This window comes from Poecilia reticulata, linkage group LG20 (assembly GCF_000633615.1).
Source record: "Poecilia reticulata strain Guanapo linkage group LG20, Guppy_female_1.0+MT, whole genome shotgun sequence".
Classification (NCBI taxonomy): domain Eukaryota; kingdom Metazoa; phylum Chordata; class Actinopteri; order Cyprinodontiformes; family Poeciliidae; genus Poecilia; species Poecilia reticulata.
This window is the reverse complement of record NC_024350.1, coordinates 1,892,808-1,915,073: the sequence shown is the minus strand read 5'-3', so window position 1 is coordinate 1,915,073 and position 22,266 is coordinate 1,892,808. Positions and strand designations below refer to the sequence as shown.

The following is a 22,266-nucleotide window of genomic DNA, read 5'->3' as shown; positions in this document are numbered from 1 at the left end:
ATTACACTGCTGCAATTCTAGAGAAGTAGAACTTTTTGTTGTTGTTGTTGCCATTTTCAGATTATTAGATGACCAGTTCTCCTTTTTAGACTTCCTCATATTTCATCTCTATCTCTAACACTTGAGGTTCCCACCACCCCCACTACGCCAATGTTCTCATCCAAAAATGAAATTCTTTGTCCCGCTGTGGATGATTCAGGTCAGTGTGTATGCTGTGGAAATCCCCATGCGCACAGAGGACATCAATATGTAGTCAGTGGTTAAAGAGAGAGCTAAAATTGCTCAGTACCATAATTTATTCAGACACTGAATTTGTCCATGCTTGAGAGGTTCAAAGTTGCCTGGGAAAAAAAAATAGCTTTTAGAGATTTCATGAAGCCATGGCCACTTGGCATTCATATTTAAATCAGGCTGATGTGAAAGCAAAAGCCCAAAATACACAAGGGCTTCGGGGCCACAAGAAAATAAAATATCCACATATAGCCTTTGTCTGCTTGGTCAGTGGTGCCTTAATGCTTAGCATGAGCAAACTTTTTGAGTAAGTTTGGACCTGACTGCATTAATTACCTAACCCATGGTTTCTCTGTTTGTAAATGTCCTGAAAAATATGAAATAGAAGATGTACATTTTTTTTTCTTTTCCATCATGTTGTCTAAAAATCACATCGCAAATATTAAAATAAGGTTTCTGATGTTATTAGGGTGTTTTCACCTCTGATAGTCCGGTAGAATCGGTTCAATTAAGAAACAACATTTTCAGCTGGTGTGGTTCTCTGCCACACGGCACTGTTAAACGATCCAAACTATTGAAAAACCCATTTGCCTCCTTGCCTGTGATGGCGCAGCAACAAGAACTACTGAAGGGAACAACATGAAAACCTCTGAAGAAGACATGAGCACAACCTCCGTCTTCACAAGATAACAAAAATGGAGTGGCGTCAGATTTTAGCGGTTGTAGGATTTTTTCTCTCATCTTTGATAAAAGACCACTAGCCATTTTTCCTGCTAGCCATAGACTCGAGTGCTTGTTTTGGCTGTACTTACTCAGAATGTCCTGCGCTGCAGTTTGCTTCCTGCTTTTGGAGTGCTTTCCACTCTACTTGCACTTCCATAAATGCATTCGAACTGCACCAGAGTTCACTCTAACTGAACCGAGAGCTAGGTTTTTAGGCAGCCCATCTCCATCACACCTCCACAAACAAACCAGACTTTGTAGGCAAGCAAACTAAAATTAAATTTAAACAAACTAAACAGGGTTGGTGTGAATGCATCCTAAGTCACCTTAAGATTGCTGGGGTTTCTGTTGTGCTATTTCATGGTGATTTTAGCTGTGAAATAATGAGCAGTTATTTGGCATTTATATGCAGCCTGCTGCTTTATGATTGTTTGTATATATATATATATATATAAATATATATATATGGCAGTGCTTTTACCCCATGGTGATTCCTATGAGGTAATTTCTCTTCTGTGTGAAAGTTAAATAAAGGACAAAGCAATGCGAGGTAATAGTCCCCGGAGAATACGACCTCTCTTTGCTAAATTTTAGTTTGTGTACATGTCCATGACCCTGTGGCCCCACCATAATCCCTCACTACAGGGGCTGGATTAGGGCCTCATTTTATTAGCCATCCACCCCAACTGTCTCATTCCGTCTTCAGTCTGGATCGATCACCGGCCCGCTCTGAAGTGGCGGTGCTGGATATTAAACGTGGGACCAGCCAAACCCTTTGGACTGCACGGATAATCCCATCACAAATTAAAAAGAGGAAAATTGGTTTGATAAAATGGGAGAGAAGTCTTCATGTGGTGACCTCCTTTACAGTCAACACATGGAAAAAAACAACAACAATACATTCCTTTATTTATCATGGGTAAAAAGCTGCTATAGAACTGTGCCACAATTTTATTAAAGAGGAGGATTTCATAAATGGAAATTCTGTCAACGTTTATGTAGCACATAACTCCGTCTATGTGTAAGGTTCTCCAGAGATTTTTGGAAGACATTCTTATAGCTATAAATAACAAAAACACATAACTAAATATTAGAGACTTTGTGTTTTTGAACAGAAAAGTCTTGTAAATGTACAACAAATGGAACTCTTTAGATTTTAAGGTAATGCATGTCTATGCCATGGAACACAAAACGGAAATGCCATCAATAAAAGTAATCTAAGAAACAAAAGATCACAAGCATCATCATATTTAGAGTATTATTTGCACACAATAAGCCTCCTTGCCTCTAGATGCAGTGACATTAAATGAAGTAAGATTTACATTGTCAAATTACATAATTTTAAAAAGCTTCTAGTACCTGAGCTTTGATGTGTTCTGGGAAATACATTGTTTTTCATCTATAGCAAGTCAATAGCCTTTTGTGAGAACACAAATGAGGCGTGGCATTATAACCACGTCCCTGTTTGGCTGCCAAAACAACAATCTGACCCACTGAGGAATGGACTCCATCAGACTCCTGAAAGTTACAAAGTTCAGTGGTATCTGCCACCAAGATGTTGGTACCATATTCTTTAAATAATGTAAGTTGTAGCCTTCATAGATTGGACTCATTTGCCCAGCAGGTCCCAACAGACTCTCAAGTTGATTGGGATAACTAGAAATTAGATGCCATATTGACTCCTCAGTCGTCTTGTTGAGCTCCTCACACCACTCCTGACCAATTTTTGGCTTTATGTCAGGGTAGATATTCCTCCTGAAAGAGCCCACAGCAGTTAGGGAATACTGTCTCCCTGTCGGGATGTACATGGTCTGTAGCAATACTTTAAAAGCGTGATGTCTAAAAGTAACATCCACTCAGATGGCAAGATACAGAGCGTCGTAGTGGCTTCAGCATCTTGCCTCCTTCCCACAGTGCATCTTGATGCCATGTGTTCCTCAGATAACCACCCTGTGACGTAAACAAGAAAAGTGATGTCGCTGATCAGGCCACTTTTTTTGTCATCACTCTGTGGTTCAGGTGTGCTTTTATCTGATAGCCCCAAGCAGATCTCAGTCTATCAGCTGGTCTGCAGCTGTGCGGCTTCACTCTGCACTTTTACACCTAGCTATCAGAATCAAGTTCTCTGGCGAAATAACGCAAGCTAGTTCCTTTGTTGGAGCTTTCCCACATGCATCAATGACAATGTCGTAGTTTCCCCATTGTTCCTTGCTTGGACTGTTGTTGATAATACTAACCACTCTGGACTAAGAACACCCCATAAAAATTGCAATATTAGAGGTGTGATGGCATCACAACATGGAACCTGCTCAAATCTGTGCGCTGCTCATTTTTCCCTGCTTTTAACACGTCAACATTGTTTCAGCACTTGTATTCACTAAACATCCCTGCTGAAAGTCCTGGTCTTAACACGAACCAGTCATTACTGGAAAGGGAAAAGGTTTGTTTCCTGTTATTAGATCTACAACCTAAACTGTAAAGTAAGCTCACAGTGACTTGCCTGCTGGCTGACTTCTTTTGAGGTTTCTTCATCTGATTTCTGAAGGTATTTAGAGACCCCTGTGGTCACCATATAAAATAAATTAAACACATTCGCAACCAAGAAAAACACTCGTTAAAACCCACCCTTGGATTCGCGTGGCACGGTTTTACGCAGAGACATTTGTGGGAAGCCCTCTGCCAGCTACCTGCCTTGACATGCAAGTTAATAAAGTATTGATTTCTTAAAGACAAAAAAAAAAAGAAAGAGAAAGAGAATATCTCTCTGGAAATGACAGTCATCTGGTTGCTAAGAAGTCGAGATGTTTCCAGATGCCATAAAAATGTGCCTGCAGCATAACTATAATGAATTACAAACTTTATGAAAAGTAATTTAAGTACAATAATAGTTTCTAGGTAAACAAAAGGTTTATTTTGAAATGGTTAAATAAAACCACAGAAAAACAATGAATGACATTAGAATAAACTATGGAAAATGTGTAATTTTTTAAAATTAGAAACCCTAACAACAAAGAGTTGGAACTGCTGACTCAGAGTTCAATGATATGAATAAAGAACTAAAAAGTTACAATAAAATAAACAATAAAACAGATGTTTACCAAAAGTACATCATCAAAGATAACTTGACAGATGTGCTGCAAAGATGACTGACTTGTTATATGAAAAATTACAAATTGAAAGTGGGACATAAACAGTAGCCACAGACACTATTCAAAATAACATCAGCTTCAGAAACCATTCCAAGGCACGAAACGACTGCTACACGCTACTAGATAGAACATTGTAAACAACATTTACATTAAATAAGGAGCAAACAAAATTGCACCCTATTTACAAACCACATACTTTCATTTTCTTGTTAAATAAGTATTTTAATAGCACAGCTTGTGGATATTGTTATGGTCCTCCATGAGTTTGTAGATAGCATATCTAACGTAAAACCTGAACCACTTCCATTTCCATTGTTCAGGCACATTGAAGCAAATGTCGGTAATCTGTAAGAAATGATGCAGCTTTAAACGGTTTCTTGTCTGCAGCTTTCTTTACATTATTAATGTACGAGACCGTCTTTTAGTCTGTTGATTCGCCTCCTGTTTGCTGAGAAATTATGACCTTGAAGTTGAAGATCAGTGCTTTTTGAAAGTCTTAATTGGATTGTGGCTTGTTGGAGAACATTAGGGAGCAAACAGCATCACGGAGACCAAGGAAATGATGACACGACTGCAAATCAAGCGAGCCATGGATAATAAGCAGCAAAGACATCAATTACGATTGTACAGATGCCGCAGAGATGTGCAGCTAAGGAGGGAAAACCCTTTGACGGGATAACCATAACCAATCTGGGCTTCAAAGCAGAGTGGCAAACAGACAACCACTGCTGAAAGAAAGCCAGAGTAAACAGTTTAAAAATTGCCACAAGTCATCTAGGAGATGCAGCAAAAATATGAAAGAGTAATCATGCTGTGGGAATACTTTTCTTAAGCAGGGACGGAGACATTGGTCACTGTTGAAGGAAGAGACAGATGGAGCAAAATGTATTATTGTAACTCCAATTTGCGCAATTTTATGGTCAATTAGAACGTAGCTAGGGTCTGCAAAAATACTTGAGGCCAAAGGGAAGCTTGACCTTCCAACAGGCCAGTCAAAGTCCAGACCACAATCCGATTGAGATTCTGAGACAAGACTGGAAAATGTGTGGTTCCCATCCAGTCTGACTGATTTTGAGCTATTCACAAAGAATGGGCAAATATTTTTTTCTCTACATGTGCAAAGCTGGTGAAGGTTTACCCTAGAAGACGTTGCAGTTGGAATATCAGTGCAAGATGATTTAATGGTATTTACTTTTGAGCATAAAAGATTATCTTTAAAAAAAAAGTGTTGTAAATATAATGAAATGAATAAATATAATGATGCTGCATTTGAAAATTTTGTGACATTTCAAAGCGAGAGTGTACGTACATACTAGCTACTCCTTCTGATTTTAATCGTGTCATATTTTGATTACTTGTCCCTCTGCCTTCCCCGCTCCAGGCATGTCGCTGAATGTCCGTCGAGGCAGCGATCCCTCGTTGGCTGACCTGCCTCCAGGTGAGGCTCTGGTCGGTCAAGACGAACCGTCAAGAAAGAACCCGACTCGCTGGTCCACAACTGCTGGTTTCCAGATGTACAACAACAAGCCAAACCCTCGGGGCGCCTCAAGCACTCTGGAACAACAGGTAACAATGTTGTGTTTAGCATTGACTGCTGAACCCAGACGAACATGAATGCCGTCAAACGTAGCTGTGTATTAAGACGTAGACTTTGTGTCTGTGCTTTATAATAGACACCTGTTAGTTCATGTTGATTCAGGTTTATATATTTCCACTACCTTATTAACTGCAGTTCACCAAATGTTCTGAAGTTGTTTCAATTAGACACGTGTGATGCTAGTTAAGTTCACAGAACTCTCTTGTCTCCCCACAGTCTCCCTCATTTCCATCCTTTTCTCTACTGCCGCCCTAAATCAAAAGAATAACTGTTAGAAACCGAAACACTGCCAGCAGTAGCACAGACAGTCCTTATCTGAGACGAGCTTCTTCTGGTGGCACCTCTTTTATCCATAAAGGCAGGAGTTGTTAAACACATTACCTTTTTCTTTTCTTAGCGTTCACCTTTTTGCTGCTTTTTAAGACTGATAATAAACCTAAGGTGAGAAAAAAAAGCCCAGATATCGCCTCTGTGTGGGATCCAAAGGGGTTGTGAAGCTAATTAACATCTTAAAATGGTTTTCTCTCCAAGGTCCTGGCAGAGCTTTTACTTCTGATGGAGAATGAGATATTTTAGCAATCAAAAAGGAAATAAATGAGAACTTGGGAATTGAGAAAAAGCTACTTCATAAGTGATCGGCGTGTCTTGAAGCAGGGTCTAATCCTATTCAAAGACATTTTCATTGTCAAAGATATCACTGTTGCTATCAGAAGGTGGTATAATATCTGGGATGACATGGGTATTAGGTCTTTCATTCACAATGTCAGAGCAGTTATATGTAGATCGTAGCTGCATTTAGCTTTATGGGGATATTTTATGCAACTTTCTGGCACGAAGCAAAGGAAAAATACCCCATAAAAGATCAGCTAAACCTGAAACATTCCCTGGAAGAAGTTTAAACAATCCAAACTCTGTGGTTAGCTTTGGCTATAGCATGCACCCCGGCTCCATTTGGACACAGTTGTAAACACATTATAAAATTACAGAAAACACTTAAAATGTTCATCCTAAGATATTATTACTGCCCATGTGGGGGAACAGTGAGCAACAGGCTTGCAGTGCCATGTCGAGAGTCTTTAGCTGCTGGGCTAGCAGTTTGGTTTCCTGTTCAGCTAGCCTGGGGCCCTTAGCCATGGCAAACAGCCTGGAGGCGTCACATCTTCAGTTGCGGTCCTGGGACGTCTGCAGCGTTTGATGAGGGGTTTGTTTACCGTTGGAGACTAGCGGTGAAAAAACAGTCCAGAATCTCCTTTCAGCTCTGTTTCTATAGACAAACAGTTATGCGTGACTAGCATAACTCAACTTTGGGAAGGTGGTGCTTGTCATCTCTGGTTTGAGCAGCATTGTCTCCATTCGGTATTCTGTGTACAGTTTCCTGTACTGAACATAGTTTTACTACTTTCCATTTGTCTCATAAATCTGACAGTGTACAGACAGAAAAAAACATCCATGTATCCGGACTGGAAAATGCTTCTCACTCTTTTTTCTCCCCCATCCCTCTCTTCTTCTCATCCTCAACACATCAAGTCCCAGGTGGCTGCATTTAAAATTTCAAAGTGAAAAACTTTGGGGTGGCTGAAGGCTCTGTAGTATGGCAGGTACATTATATGCAGAGAGCCCTCAAAGCAGCTCCAGACAGAGAAAAACATGTCAGAGACAGAGATAAAATCAAGACCAAGGAAAAATGTAGAGCCAGAGACAAAATCAAGACTTTGAAAGAGTTATTTGAGTATGTATTATGAGTACAACAACTGTGTAACAGATTGCTTGCAGTTAGGCTTTGCAATGTGTGCAACAGTGTATTTATATAGTAAACATACAAGACAATAGGTTGAATGAACAAAAGCTTTAGTTGACTGGAAAACCTTGTTGGCTTAACATGTTAATGATGTATAATGGACTCTCTGCATATTTTTGGATTTGCTAATTTGTCTAAATACATGAATTGGCAAAATATTAATAAATAACAAAGTCCATTTATTTTCAGATTCGTTTCATAGAACTAAAATATTATATAATATCATATAACTAAACATATCTCAAATATTGGAAAGAATATGCAACTTGACTGGCTGAAATTCCTAGCAGCAATGCTACTTAACATGTTACTGGCTGGGTTTTGCAAAGCAGCCAATCCAGAACTGGGAATTATTTTCTTTGGCACTGATTGGCTCCCCAAGACTGCAGATGTTTACTTCTGCTGTAGACCCATGTTTCCGCTGTGCTTATTATTGCATATATTATGGTATTAAAGTATGCAGTTATATGCATTTTTAGAAGTATTTGGGGATTTTACCTATTTGTTTATTATACCTTTATAGTAAATCTGCCTTTACTATAAAGATAGATTTAAGTATAATCATCTTTTTTATCATACATCAAGTGTTACGTGTATAGCCTACAGTATCATTGCTGTTCTAAAAGGATTTTTTTTGTCAGTCAGCATATGCTAAATAGTTTGTATAATAAAGGTTTTGAAAATAACCTCCATTAGTGATTCTCGGTGCCAAAACACATTTGCATTCATGCCTCACACAAAAAAAAACAACAACAGTGTTTGAGCTGTTTGGAATTATTTCTGTTTCACAAAATGCCAAATGGTCACATCCCACATCCAGTTGAGTTAAGTTTATTGAATCAAACAGATGTTCTCAGTCAACAGCTGGATGTGTAAAGGCATCACATCCCAGTGACCTCACTACACTTTACAATGCTTCTTTGCAGTGATCCAGGGGCAGAGCTGTAGGGGGGCTGGGGGGGTGGCTGCCCGGGTCTGGAGGAATGGTTTCACGTTGCTTAAATGTCTGATAATAGATGTAAAAAGTGCGCCCTCACCTGTTGAGAACGGTGTATTTAATGTTAAAGTCAACAGTTTCAATTTCGTCCTTCCCCCCCCGCTTAACAGTTTCCAGCAGCAGATGCACGTAAGGGGCCCGGTAATTGGCCCACCCCCCTGCCCGACGCTGACTTGTTCCGCTAGTGCAGTGAACACACCAGAATAAGCGTGTATTGTGCGTCTGCTGCCCTTTTTCCCTTTTACGTTGTAAAAGTTAGTGGACAGGAGTCAGTTGTTCCTCTGCGACTAAAGACCGTAATGGTTATTAAGGCTGTCTCCCTATCAGGCTCCACATGTTCAGTCGAGTTTTATGGTCCTGTCTGCATCGCTTCCTCAGGCTCCTTCACGGCACATTGAGCTGTGCCGAAAACACGTGTTTTTATCAAAGCACGGAAGGGTCAGGAGTCTGATTTCTTGATTTACAATTGTTAGCTGTCATTTAGTGACATGCTAAGCAGAACTCGCCCTCTTTGCGCCTCCTCATCTTTCACGCTTCCTCCCCTCTCATTTTTTACGATAACATTCGTGAGCAGTTTGTTCGATTTTGTTATACGCCTTTGTTTTTGCTATGTGTTCCTTACATGGTACACATAGCTAAACCTCTTGATCCACAATTTGTCCATTTTTTAATAATCAAATCTTAAATTAATGTCTTTTATACTAACTCAGTCCGCTTTGGGTTTTGATATTTAATTGCTTTTTTTTTCTTCTGCCCGCTGATAGTTTTATCTACAACCTTCAGTTGTTGAGATTTCAAATTCAACGCTTGCATGTCTGGAATATAAAATGTTCTGAAGATGTAATTCTTTTCAGGCCTGCTGATGTCTGCCGATGTTTGATGTTACCTTGGCAGGAGATATTTGAAAAAAGGTTCTTTCTTTCTTGTAATGGAGGGGCTTAGATTTGGCACTCCTATTAAAAAGTCCCTAAAGCCGTGAGTAAAGGTCAAGGGAAAAGAGGACAGATCTAAATGGGACTTGAATGAACAAAATTGACTATTTGAGACACAATATAAAAAACAACAAAAAAGCACTAAGCATCTTCCAACACCTGGTGTTTTTTCTCAACTGTTTGATCTGCGGCTGGTTTCAGTCTTATGGTTTTTGTAAGGCTTTTGCTCGGCTTGCAAATTATATATATATTTTAAAAACTACAGTTATGTATCTTTTGAAAGCAACAGCCAGTAGGCAGGTATTAGACATCCATCCATCCATTTTCTTGCACCCTTGTCCCTCAGTGGGGTCGGGAGGGTTGCTGGTGCCCATCTCCAGCTAACGTTCCCGTATTAGACATAACTTTTATGAATTAAGTGTTACTGAATTGGTTTGATGCGATATTCTAATGTCAAATGTTGTGTTTTCTTTAACCATAAGAAGAAAATCATCGTAATTAACAGAAACAAAGGCTTGAAAACATCAGTGTGTGTAGTTAATCTATACAATAGTTACTGAAATAAATGTTTCAGTTATATTGCATTTTACTGAATTAAACAGTATAATCAGCAGCATTCAAAACCTTTATAGTAGGAAGTTAACCATAATGGTGACGTCACATTGTGTGAGGATATTTTCGCTGTAAAACTTTACTTTAGTACAAGACAAAATCATATTGATGATGACAGTTAAAGCTATCCCTTGCATCTTTTGGTAGCAATTAGCATGATTAGCATGTTACCTGTAAGCAACAATAAACTGCGTTCCATTGAGATTCTTGTCTCAACTCTGAGATTGTCTGAAATGCTGCCCACACCAGAAACAACCAGCGTGATTTACATATACAATGAACCCCAGCTGTTTGTGGTACTGATTAGCTGTACCCTCAAAAAGTGAAAGTAATTGATGAAATTGTATTTGTATAGCACATTTTAGCAACCAGGCAGTTTAAATACATCATCCAGTCACCAATTATGAAACAACAAACATCACATATTGGCAAGTGGCATCATCAAATAAGGAGGACTGTAAATATTAGCTATTGCTCTCATGCCAAGACTGTTTCCACTGAGCATAGTAACGCATATTAAGGTATATAAGGGCAACGAACTATTTAAGATAGGCAGTTCTAAGTGTTTTTGGTGGGATATCAAGTATCCATGGATTTGAGGTTTCGTCCTGCAGCTGAAAACTCCTTTTGAAAACAGAAGAAGTTGAGGATGAAATTACCCAATCTGCAAAAGTCGGAGAAAGTGAAAGAGAAAAACATCCAGTGATTGCTGTAGCAGCGTCTCCTCTGACTTTATTTTAAGTGTACAGTTTTTGGTGTATTTATTTATTTTTTTGGGGCTACAGATGTCAAAGTTAGATCAAGAAATTTATACCAACCCCATTATTGGATTGTTGGGGCCTAACTTTTATTGTTATACCAGCAAATCCTTTTTCATCGAAAGTTCCCTCTGTATCACAGTGATGGAGTGAAGCACATTAATAACTACGTTTTCTTGTTGTCTGGCAGGGCAGGGGATCCCAAGCCTATCGGAGTCTTCCTCGTGACGCGAGTGGCTGGACTGCTCAGTTTCACAGAGACATGCTTCGTTCTTCCCTTAGCGCCAACCATCCGATGGTTGACCAATGGCTTGACCAGCAGGAACAGGTATGATGCTAATACCAGCAGCAAAAGCACACAATCCAGTATTCAACTATAAACACTGGCAAATAAGTCAAAATAATATTTTAAAATGAGATCTAGGCTAAATGTTTCTCCTCCATGTTACAACTCATTACTTGAGTCCGTTTACACAGTGGCTGATTACTATAAATTATTAGCGTAAGTGATATTTCAAGGCTCAGGGGTACAACAGAAAGACCACGAACAAATACCATCTGACATAAAGTTGATTAATTTTTCAAAGAAAAAAAACTTGAACTACAAAGCATAGATCTGAAACGGGCTGTTGTCGGTCGGGTAAGGTACGAGGCGCTGCCGGGTAATAAACACTGAAACAGCTGAATGACCTTCAAGGGTTGCCAGTTGCTGCCAAAATCAAGTTTTAAATTCAAGTCACTAATTCTTGGCTATGAAGTGACTTTTGGGTCTGCAATCAGCTAATTAAACTCAGTCATGCACCATTTTGACCTCTGCAGTCCTGTGAATAACTTCAAACTTTTATTTAGCTCCTTTTATGTTTCTCAGAAGAACAATAACTCTCACAGCGGAAAATGCTTTGACGCTACATTTTTACACCTGATCCGCTGACGGGAAAGGAAAATCTGCTTTCTTATCTGTGAAACACAAGAGTTACTCTGACTACTGATAAATCATCCATCCACAAAATTTGATTTCACAAAATCATGAACGCATTAATTAGTTTTCAATGTCAAAAATATATAAAATATTGCACATTGCAACTGTTTTGGTAAAGAAAAGCAATAATTTTGTCCTGCTTTATAACTGTTTTCTTGTCTGGTCATCAATTCTGAAATGGACAAAAAGGTAAATCCACATAATCCGTGATTGGAATGAAATTGCTGGCCTGCTTCATATCTGAAGGTTTCCTGTAGGATTGTAAACATGCCAGCAGTTCTCTGACCTTTGCCCTCATGTCTTTTTATAATTGGGGTCTCCTGTCCAATTTGCTGCCTGAGCTACATATGGGGTTGTTGTGGCTTCAGCTATGCAATAGGAGGGATATCACATCATTCCCTCGTTATAGACACACACACCACAGACACACAGCAACCAGACCCGCCGTACCATTTGCAGAAAAAGAAGATGCATATGCTTTTTGAATGCAGCAAATGGCTTTGGTGTTATATTTGTTTGTTTTTTCATGTCTTTAAGTTTATAAATCCAGTTATTGTTTTTGCATTTCAGACTGTGAGAAATATTAATAACCCTCTACGCCTCTCTGTTCATACTTTGGGCATTATCTAGCAAAAATAAAAAATAAAACTATGCATAAAAAAATGAAAAACATGTAATTTGAAGGGACTGTATTATGTTAAATGTGACTTTTTGACCTCTACATCATGTTATAACTTTATTCCCTTGTCAAAAATGTACCTGGAATGTTGCCTTAATTCTTTCATGCTTGTTTGAAAAATCCTTGAATCTCCTGGGGCAACCGCTTGGTGGACTCTCCCACTCAGCAACTTCAGACTAGCCAGTAGCAATTAGCAAACATCTGGTGGAACTGCAAATCTACTGAGCTAATTACACAAGCTACTTCTCAGTGTAACACTGGCAAAAATGTTGTTAAAGGGTTAATAGAGGAGCCATGTTGTGATTATTTCTTGAAGGTGAAGTGTCAGAAAGAGTCAGAGTTCCTTAAAGAGACAGAGTCCTTTTACACAGTGGCTGATTACTGTGTAAACGGTAATCAGCCACCGTTTACACAGTGGCTGATGTCAACGGCCACTATTTACATCAGTGACTGTAAACACTGATTTACACCCACTGTCAAAGTCAAATTGTCAAATTTGACTTTGACAATTTCAAAGTCAAAGTCAAATTTCTTTTGGGTCATATTTGATATATATAAAATTTTCTAAATGGACTGTGCTATAAAATGGCACTCTGTGGCCATGATACCTCCCCTTTAACTGTATATTTTTCATATTTGTGTACCTAATGTCAGTCTAAATTTTAACAGGCTCATGAAACGGGAAGTAAAACTCAGATATTTTGACAGTGAGTGACTGTTACAGTTGTGAGATCTAGTTGCGATGTCAGCTCACTGACCAACTTGAAACAGCCAGTGACTGACAGACTTCCCACTTCTGTTCCATGTGGCGATACATTTCATGGAGTAAACAGTGTAAAGTGTTAGCGATCGCAGGCTGGTCTCCTCCTTTCGCACGTCCTCGCTCTGTTGACGCGTTATGATTGAGTCAGCCCATGACTGGTCCCTCTACTCCTCAATCTGTCAAAGGAGAGAAAATATGCTGCCTTTAAAAGTTATTAAAAGTGACAGAGGCTCTCAGCAGGGAGCGCTGGAATGACCTTGGGAAGTGTTAAAGTGCTGAGCTTGATGAGAAGAAGATTTCCCCCCAGTTCGTGTGTCAGGCTCTTACTCTTCATTATTGGCTACCTGCTCTGACTTCTTGTATAGAAAGATTAAGAAAAGTCAAGAAAAGTCAAGGAAAGGATATGGGAAGATGAGTGATTGTAGAATCAGTTGAAGAACTTAAGACAGTCAAAGTGAAAAATGTTTGATTGATATATGAAATAAAAAACAGAATATATTTATTTTTCCTGTGGCATTTCAGGATTGTTACCTTTGTGTTTAAGAGACCGAGCTATGGTGACGATGCAAATTTAGTTAAAAGCTAAAGATTTTGTATACAGACTTTGTTTGTTTTTTGTTGTTGTTTTTTTTTCAAAATAAATGTATCCCACTGATTGAATTTGCTGTTTGAAGGCAAGGAAACCACAAAATAAAATTTCTACATTTTAGAATAGAATTTTCTAAACTCAAAATTTTTACCCCCCTCGTGCATGAACGCACTAAATGCAACACTACGTCAAAGGACTCAAAATAAGTAATTTTCAGTTCCGGTGAGGTGCTTAAAGTGAAGTCACAGGAAGTGCAAAAGGTGTACAAAGCTGTTTAGAAGGAAACTATTTTCTACAGAGGCATGTAAATGTGTTTATTCAGGTTGTCACTTTTAACAGGGAACAAACATATTTCAGAAAAGTTGCTCTGTTTCTCTCTCTGGGGTTTCAGTTTCTGTCTCTTAAGGAGCCTGCTGGATTCAAAAATGTCTGCAGTCTTTTTTAAATATCACAGCTTCAGTAAGAGTGTGCTTTCATTAGTAGATGCACACCAAGATCTCTGCTCAAGTTATGATTTTTAACTTCACTGACTGACAAATGCTACTGTCAGAATTTAGTGTCAGTTTTAAAACGTCCACTAAGGACTTATTTCTCTTTGCTTTACAAACTCCTCTGTCACATAAAATCCGTCAACAGTATGGCTGTAAAAATAAAGGTGAATGCTGTTAATAATATTAGTTGCGAGGAAAATGCAGTTCAAACTTTGACAAAGATCAGAAAGTGTCTACAAAGCTGATTGGTATATCTTTAGATTAGCTTTTTTCATATTTCGTCTATAAGATGGATAAGATTAACACCTCTTCTACGTTACCATGGTAAACGATAAGCAGCTGCCAGAAGTTACTCACTTAATTATAATCATTTATAAAGTCATTTTTTCCCAGCAAAAAGCCTTTTGTGATACTGTACAGAAAAAGTGCTGAAACGGGTTCAGTGAACAAAGAAAACTAACTACTCAAACAAGGACAAGGCTCACTACTCCTACTACTCATTTAAAAAAAAAAATGGAAAAAGTTGTCAGGCCCTGAATAATAAAAAAAAAGATTGTATGAACTACAATGGTATTAATTCCCATACAAACTTTAAAAAAACCATGCATTTTTCCCCCTTAAATTTAAAAACAAACTAATCCAAGATTAAGGTCTTGGCTTAAAACACCTCGACAAATATGTACTTATAAATATTGGAGATTATTATTTCAGAGTAAAGGTTATACCAGCTGAGTTATGTAAATGTTTAATGAATAACAGCAGGAATGCCACAGCTTGAGTGCAGGCTTCCACACGGTGGCTAATTCTTTCTTTCTTTTTTTTTTTTTTTGCTGGCTGTTTGTAATCCGACAGCTGCGTGACTCAGATGAGTCACTAAACACAAATCTGCTCATTAGAGGTGAAAGTGGATATTTGTAAGTGGCGTCTATTTCCACTCGCTGCAGCTAAGTCGTGATGGCTGCCTTCTCTCCGCGCGCGTGACGAGTTTGATATTTTGCCTCCTTTGTCTGTCTGACTGGCACACGGCACAGCGGCATGAGATTGTGAGATAAATATACACTCCATGGGTTAATTAAAAAGAACTGCGATCTGTGCTACAGAACTGGCAGAGATAATGAGTCTACACACGCACGAACACTGATACGCATTCGTATATATCAAGGTTTTAAGGGGAGGGGAAGGGGGAGAAAAACACCCCAATTAGCAGGTCTTTGTTTGTGGTGGATTATGTGTCTCTTCTGGTTTTTCATTATGCTTCACAAGTAAAAATAGCAAGAAAAAGGAGGCAAAAAAAACCCCCAGAAAACAAAGAGAGAGTGTTGAACTTATTTTGTTTTTTCCAGTGAAACAATTGGCACCGAATATGTTTATCTACAGGTGGGCTTTGTGCCATGTTCCAACAGCTACTGTTCTTCTATTTTCTTTACTCTGTGTTGTTTTAGGTCTTTTTAATCAAATCTTGTAGTTGGATAGCTATTGTCTGGAAAACAACTTGTCTGTGGGTAGGCCTGTCACAATAAACAATAAATCAATTAATCGCATGATATATTAAAAAAAACTGAATAATTTTCATTTGCTTGATTTGTTTTTCTGTTTTTTTTGTGTGTTTTTTTTTTTTTTTTTTTTACCTAAAACTGAATGTTATTTGTTGTTTCTGTTTTCTTTATTTGTTTTGGATATTTCAAATGTCTTCCAGTTTCAGTATTTAAATGTTCATTAGAATTTAAAGCTTATTGATAATTGAGAATGTGCTCTTGAATTTTTATACCACTATTACAGTTATATTACTTGAAAATGGTCTGAAAACTACAATGTTATTGTGCATCACAATAAGGTCTGGGACAATTTATCGTCCAGCAAAATGTGTTATCGTGGAAACTAGGCATTTGTGACTGAAAAGATTGAGTAGAAATACTAAAAAAGAGCTTAAGAAAGTTCCTAGATTCAAGGATAAACTTTAGTTAGTTGACGGTAACATCTTAACTAAAGATTTTAAAATTATCTCCCCACGGTGCAGTTTTAGGTCCCTGTGTTTTTTCCAGAGATCATTCCTATGTCTGTTGGTGTTTCTTCTCTAGAGGGTATAGTAGCTTTTTTTCAGTGTTCATTTTTAAACTTTTAGTTAAAAAAGCTGAAGATATGGCAGATCTTTAGTTGTTTAATCAGAAGACGTTTTACTTTACAAATTAAGGAAAGCGTTTTCAGGCTGTATTTTTGAATGTTCTTGACTATGATGGCCTTTCACTGCTTCCTGTGAACTTTCCTGTTTAGATTCTGTCAATCACTCTCTTTTGACTTGTATAACAAAACTGAGAATGAATGTTTATGTGCTTTTGAAAATCTGATTTTCTAAACCAAAGAAGACAAAAATATATTTACAAAGGTTGCTGGGTAAACTACCCTCTAACCTGAGAACTTTATCAACACCTTATAACATTTAACTTTGCACCTTTTTGTGTAATCATCTTCAGAAAACTTTGTATTTTGGGAGCACTTCTAAAGGCTTCTTTCATTGAATAGGGCCACTGGTACTCTGAAACTTGTCCCTTGAACATGCATCACATTAACTCCATCTTGTTTTATGTATTTCAATGTTAATATCAAATTTGTATCCTGAAGGGTGCAAAAGCTTCGCTTCTTTGTCAGATCTCGCTTGAAAAAGATGTTAATCCTTACAGAAACATTAAAGGAATAACAAAAAAAAAAAAAACAGTGTTACAAGAAATTGTTTGAGTTTGGGGCTTTACTTTAAATCCCAGATCATGTTTCAGTTCTTTTTTTTTTAGTATTTTGTCCTCTTTCTTGTGTAGACGCCTTGGTAACACACACTAAACACAAGGCCATCCAGCCTGTGGTTAAATCTGGCAATTGTCTTTTGTTTAGCTAGCCAATCAATAAATTCATTTCAGTGTCAGATGGTGCCTTCGGAGATTTCATAAACTCCACCTCCGAAATCCCTCTTCACCCTAGTGCACACACACACACACACACACACACACACGCACACACACATCTCCTGCCAAATGTGGCGTGGAGCAGAGCATGCTTTACCAGCCCATATACACCAAGGCCTTATGAGTTATTTTTCATATAAACAGCTGACGCTAATGCTGGTCTATTATCCCACTGATGAATGTTAATGGGCCTTCCCGCTCAACATATACACACACTCCCTCACGCACCCACATTCTGATCTGGTTGAGTGGCTCTCCGCTGTGTTGTTTTGCGGCCTTGATGAGGAACCGGAGGCCATTATCATGAGCCGCACCACTGTCTGGACTGACACCAGCTGTCCGTCAGCGGGGTCTAAACCAATCAACGGCTAATGCACACAAATCAGAGAGAACATGTTTGAGTCGTGTTTGTGAAGCTTATCCTTGTAGTAGCTTCTGAGAAGGTGGGAAAAAGTTTCAAAATAAGACACTTTGTTTCTCATTATAGACTTTTCAGATCAAGTCTGGTTTAATTCTACATTTGCAACTTGTCAAATTACTTTTCTAATTTAATGCGGCTGCTGTACGTTTTCTGTATGCTACAATGTATTCTGGTGGGACTTCATGTGACGGACCGACCCAAAGTAGTGCGTAATTTTAAAGTGGAAATAAATCAATCAATTAAATGCAAAACATTAAAAGCAAAGTGAAAATTAAAAACCAAACTTTTTGTCCATATTCGTCTTGATGGAGACTGACCTTTAACTGCAGCCTCTCCATTTTTACTACAAGTAAATTTCAAGTGGTGGGGTCATGTCTCGATGGGTTTGCAGTTGTTCCATATTCTCTCTTTTTTTTTCAGTGGTATTAAAGCAAATGTGGCTGATTGCAACTGATGCCATCCTTGGAAATAGTCTTTTTCCTTCAACCTTCCTATTGTGCACTTTTTTTTTCTTTGGATCATTTGTCACATAAAATCCATAAAAACTCCAATAAAGTTTAAGTTTGTTAGACGACAAAAGGTGAAAAAGTTCAACGGGTATCAAAACTTCCGAAATGCACTTTGCTTGTTAGGTTATAGCTTCTCAAAATTGTTTCAAGTGATAATTCTCATTAAAAAAAAACAAAAAAAAACCCCACATAAAATCAAAACCATCCAGAGACACCAAAAATAAAAGTTGCATAACAGTGTCAAAACATGTTGGAGAGGCTTGATCAAAGATGTGATTACACAACTTTGATCAAGCCTCCGACTGTCGGAGAGCATCCCTCGCTTTGTGGTTTAATGAGATGTCTCATCTGACGGGTTTTACAGGGAACCCACAGCGATAAGCAGCCTGACTTAAACACCGAGACAAGAGCCCCAAAACAGACGAGTCCCTTCAGTTGATATATTGTAAATATTTTGTCAATATTTTCAATAATCGAGCCAGTTTCTGCATCCTTTTTGTAAGGTTCAGCCACGCAGAAGAGCTAAAATCAGTTTCGTCAGGCAGATGAATGATACTTATTGTTTCTCAGCAATAACAACAAAATACTCAATTTCTGCCTCCTAAATATAAGTTTTAATTAATCTTTAATGTCAAACACCCAAATAAAATACTAATGTTAAAGTGATGGGATTTTAAATAAAAAAATAAAAAAAAACTGCCTGAAAGACCTTTTAGCATGAGGATGTAAGTATTTAATGTGTAATTGCTGTTGTTTGTGAGTGAACTCAGTCTTTTCCTCGCTCTTGTTTTTTTGGCAAAGCCCACACAGTCTGTAGGCCCTGAGGCGAGCTGCAGGCGGTGGCAGGGCGGCTGAGCATGGAGACACGAGTTGGGAGTATTTGTTCCCCCATAAGAAAAGAGGTGCACACCTGCAAGTCTCTGTTTGTCTGTTACAGCCCCTCTATACTGCTACCTGGTGGAGAAAGTGTGCACCTCTACCTTCATGACTCCATTCAGTCACTGCATGCAAGACCGTGGGCAGCAAAAACCTTAAGTAGCTGTTATAACGTATAGCAGTGCAGTCAGATGATCTTTTAGTTTTTCTAAGCTTGCCTTCTTAGTCCTTTTTAAAAAAAAAAGACTATCATATGCCTAATGACAATCATTCAGAAGATTGAGTTTTGTGCAGTATACAGTATACAGTTTTCATGGTCAAATTCTTGGATTGTAAACATGTTGAAGCGACAATTCTCTTTCATCTAGCAGTTAAATCCTGTTTGACTTGCATCCTTACTGACTTTAAACTGAAAAAACGATTTGCTCCTTTACTGTTTTCTTTAGTATTTTGTTTGATTCTTAAGTGTTTCAGATGATCAGATTGATTTTGATATTAAAAAATAACCTGAGTAAATGTCAAACACACTTTATAAATGTAATTTATTGAGGAAAAGGCAACTTTGTTTTTCTTCTAAAGCCAACTAGGCAAGCCAAGTTTATTTGGATAGCATGTACAAGATAATGGTAATACCATCATACCATCAAATTGTGGAAATGTGTATGTAAGTATGGAAGTGTTTTATTGACTTTGAGGTAGAACGGATAGAAAGCAAGGCGTTGTCAAGGCGTTGTCAAGGTCTTACAAATGTCGCTGTTTTCTTGAGCATTTAAAGTTAGCATCATTTGTAGCATCTGTCCATCAATCATACTGGCTTTGAAGTATGTTTAGTTCAAGTTGCTATTGAGCATTAAAGGGGCAGTATTATATAAAGTCAACTTTTTGAGTTTTTCATCATGTTATAATGTTATTCCCTCATCAAAATTATGCCTGGAGAGTTGCTTGATTCTTTCATGCATGTTTGAGAAATCCTTAAATCTCCATGACAACCATGAAGCTGTGCAAAATGCCTGGGTGGACCTCGTGCCTCCTTTGAGAAGCAGTTTCCAACCTTCTGAGCTCCCGTAGCTCCTTCAGACTAGCCAGCAACAATTAGCAAACACCTGGTGGAACTGCTCATCTGCTGAGCTCATTATAGGAGCTACTTCTCAGTGCAATGCTGGGAAAAAAACAAACAAAAAGGGTTAATAGAGGAGCGATAACTTTCTAAAGGCAGAGTTTCAGAACGAGCAGGAATTTTTAAAGAAACAGAGACCCAATTTAAAAATGTGAAATTACAAAGCCACATTTAAATCATATTTGACGTAAACAGCATTTTATAAAAACTGAAGGTACTTTACTGTGCTATTAAATGCCACAATATACCTGGAAAATACATAATACAGCCCCTTTAAATATAAATTTTAATTTGTGTTTTTCTGTTGTGCCATCCCATCACAGTACTGTTGGCGCTACTCTTATGTGCCTACATAAGAGGTATTCTTGGTATTCTGAGGAAATACCAAGTCTTCAATTATTTTAAAAACCTCTCCCAAAGCTCCACTAATAACTATGTAGAATGCAACGTTTCTGAACTTTCCAACCTTCCAGCTCGAGATATCGACATTACTCTATTGTTCTATCCGTCTAACCTTTGTCTACATCAGCGACATCATTTGCATCGTCTGGGTGACTACACCTCTCTCCAGCGCTGGCTCCGAACATGTTAATTCCTGACTCTTGTTTAGAGATCATGCGTTTGCCATCTCCGTTTTGCTCTGTGGAGTGAGAAATCACTTTCTCAATGAGAATAATTGAACACGGGCAGGGGGGAGCCAGCTCATTACCCACAAATCACAGGGTGCAGGGGCACCTTAGTTGAAGACAATAATGACTTCTGGGAATAGAACGAGGCCGCCAGCCTGGAGCCGAACCTGCATGGGCAGCATTGAACAAAGATGGGAAAGGAAGCTGCATGCTCATCCTCAAGATGAATTGACATGATGAGCTTCTTTTAGTTCTTTGTGAATGACAGGTTTCAATCCATTTACCGACCCCAACGTCTGACTAACTCGGATAAAAATCTACATGTAGGTTATGCGTAAATCTTTATGCACGCAATGCATCTTCACATGTTAAATGACGAAAATACACCTTCTTTAATACTAGAAAGTGATGAAGAGGGCGGTATTCTGTGATTGATAATGCCCAATTTGTCACATGACAGACATGTGGGACCAGCACTGTGCCGAGAGCCAAATGAGTCCACTCTAACATAATGAGTTCCATTGTCACAACAGACTTTTCTCACTGTTTTATTGGCCCCATTTGCAAGCCAAGGCTTTTAAGTTGCAGAGTGAACATAATAAGGCCCTGGCCAACAATAAACATCCACTTTCTGGGGCGCATAGAAACAGAAGAGTAGTCCACCCGTCCATCTCTGTCAAACGGTTATTTTGTAGTAGTGAGAGTTTTATAGAAACCTGGGGGGGAAATAAATTTTTATTTCAGAGCTATTGAGGGGAATACAAAGTAGGGATGTACGATATTGGATTTTTGGTTGATATCTGATATGCTGATATATTGAAACTCATTTGGTTGATAACCGATACCAATACCAATACCAATATCGAAACAATTTGGCCTTCTCTACTGTGGATTAAAATACTGCATTATCTTTGTCGATTGAGCCTGCCAGCAAAAGCAAATGCTAAAAAGGAGGATGAAAATGATGTAACACTTTCAACTTACATTATGTTTAATGTCAAATTTATTCATATTTGCTCCCTCTAAGACAATGACAGCACTCAAATTTGATATTGTGCTGTGCTGCAGGCATCATTGTCACTGGTTTGTCATAAAATCAACGCCTTTATATTGGTGAGTTACAGTGGTGGAGAAAGTACTCAAAAAAATTACTTAAGTAATAGTACAAATACACAGACAAAAATGTACTTAAGTAAAAGTCAAAGGACCACATTAACATTCTACTTTAGTAAAAGTAAAAAAGTACTGGCTTTTAAAAATACTTAAGTATTAAAAGTAAAAGTACTTGCTGAATGCATTGCCTAATCACTAATATCATTAAGTGAACTGATCRTATTTAATTTTAATACATCGGTAATGTGCCATTTTAATGAACAATGCCACAGATAAAGCATGTTTTTATTGAGTTTACTCTGTAACATAGTTTAGACTTAGATATGTGATTCTATGCATCATAATTTCA

The 22,266-nt window shown here is 38.2% G+C and overlaps 1 protein-coding gene across 2 annotated transcripts in view; it reads left to right on the top strand.

Moving 5' to 3' along the window:
* The window catches only part of LOC103482325 (partitioning defective 3 homolog), a 384,595-nt gene that overhangs the window by 122,083 nt on the left and 240,246 nt on the right, over nt 1-22,266 (top strand). For both annotated transcript variants that reach the window (XM_008438421.2, XM_017301982.1), the window contains exons 4-5: nt 5,485-5,669; nt 10,988-11,125. In XM_008438421.2, coding sequence (XP_008436643.1) covers nt 5,485-5,669; nt 10,988-11,125 — 323 coding nt within the window. The remainder of the gene's footprint in view (nt 1-5,484; nt 5,670-10,987; nt 11,126-22,266) is intronic.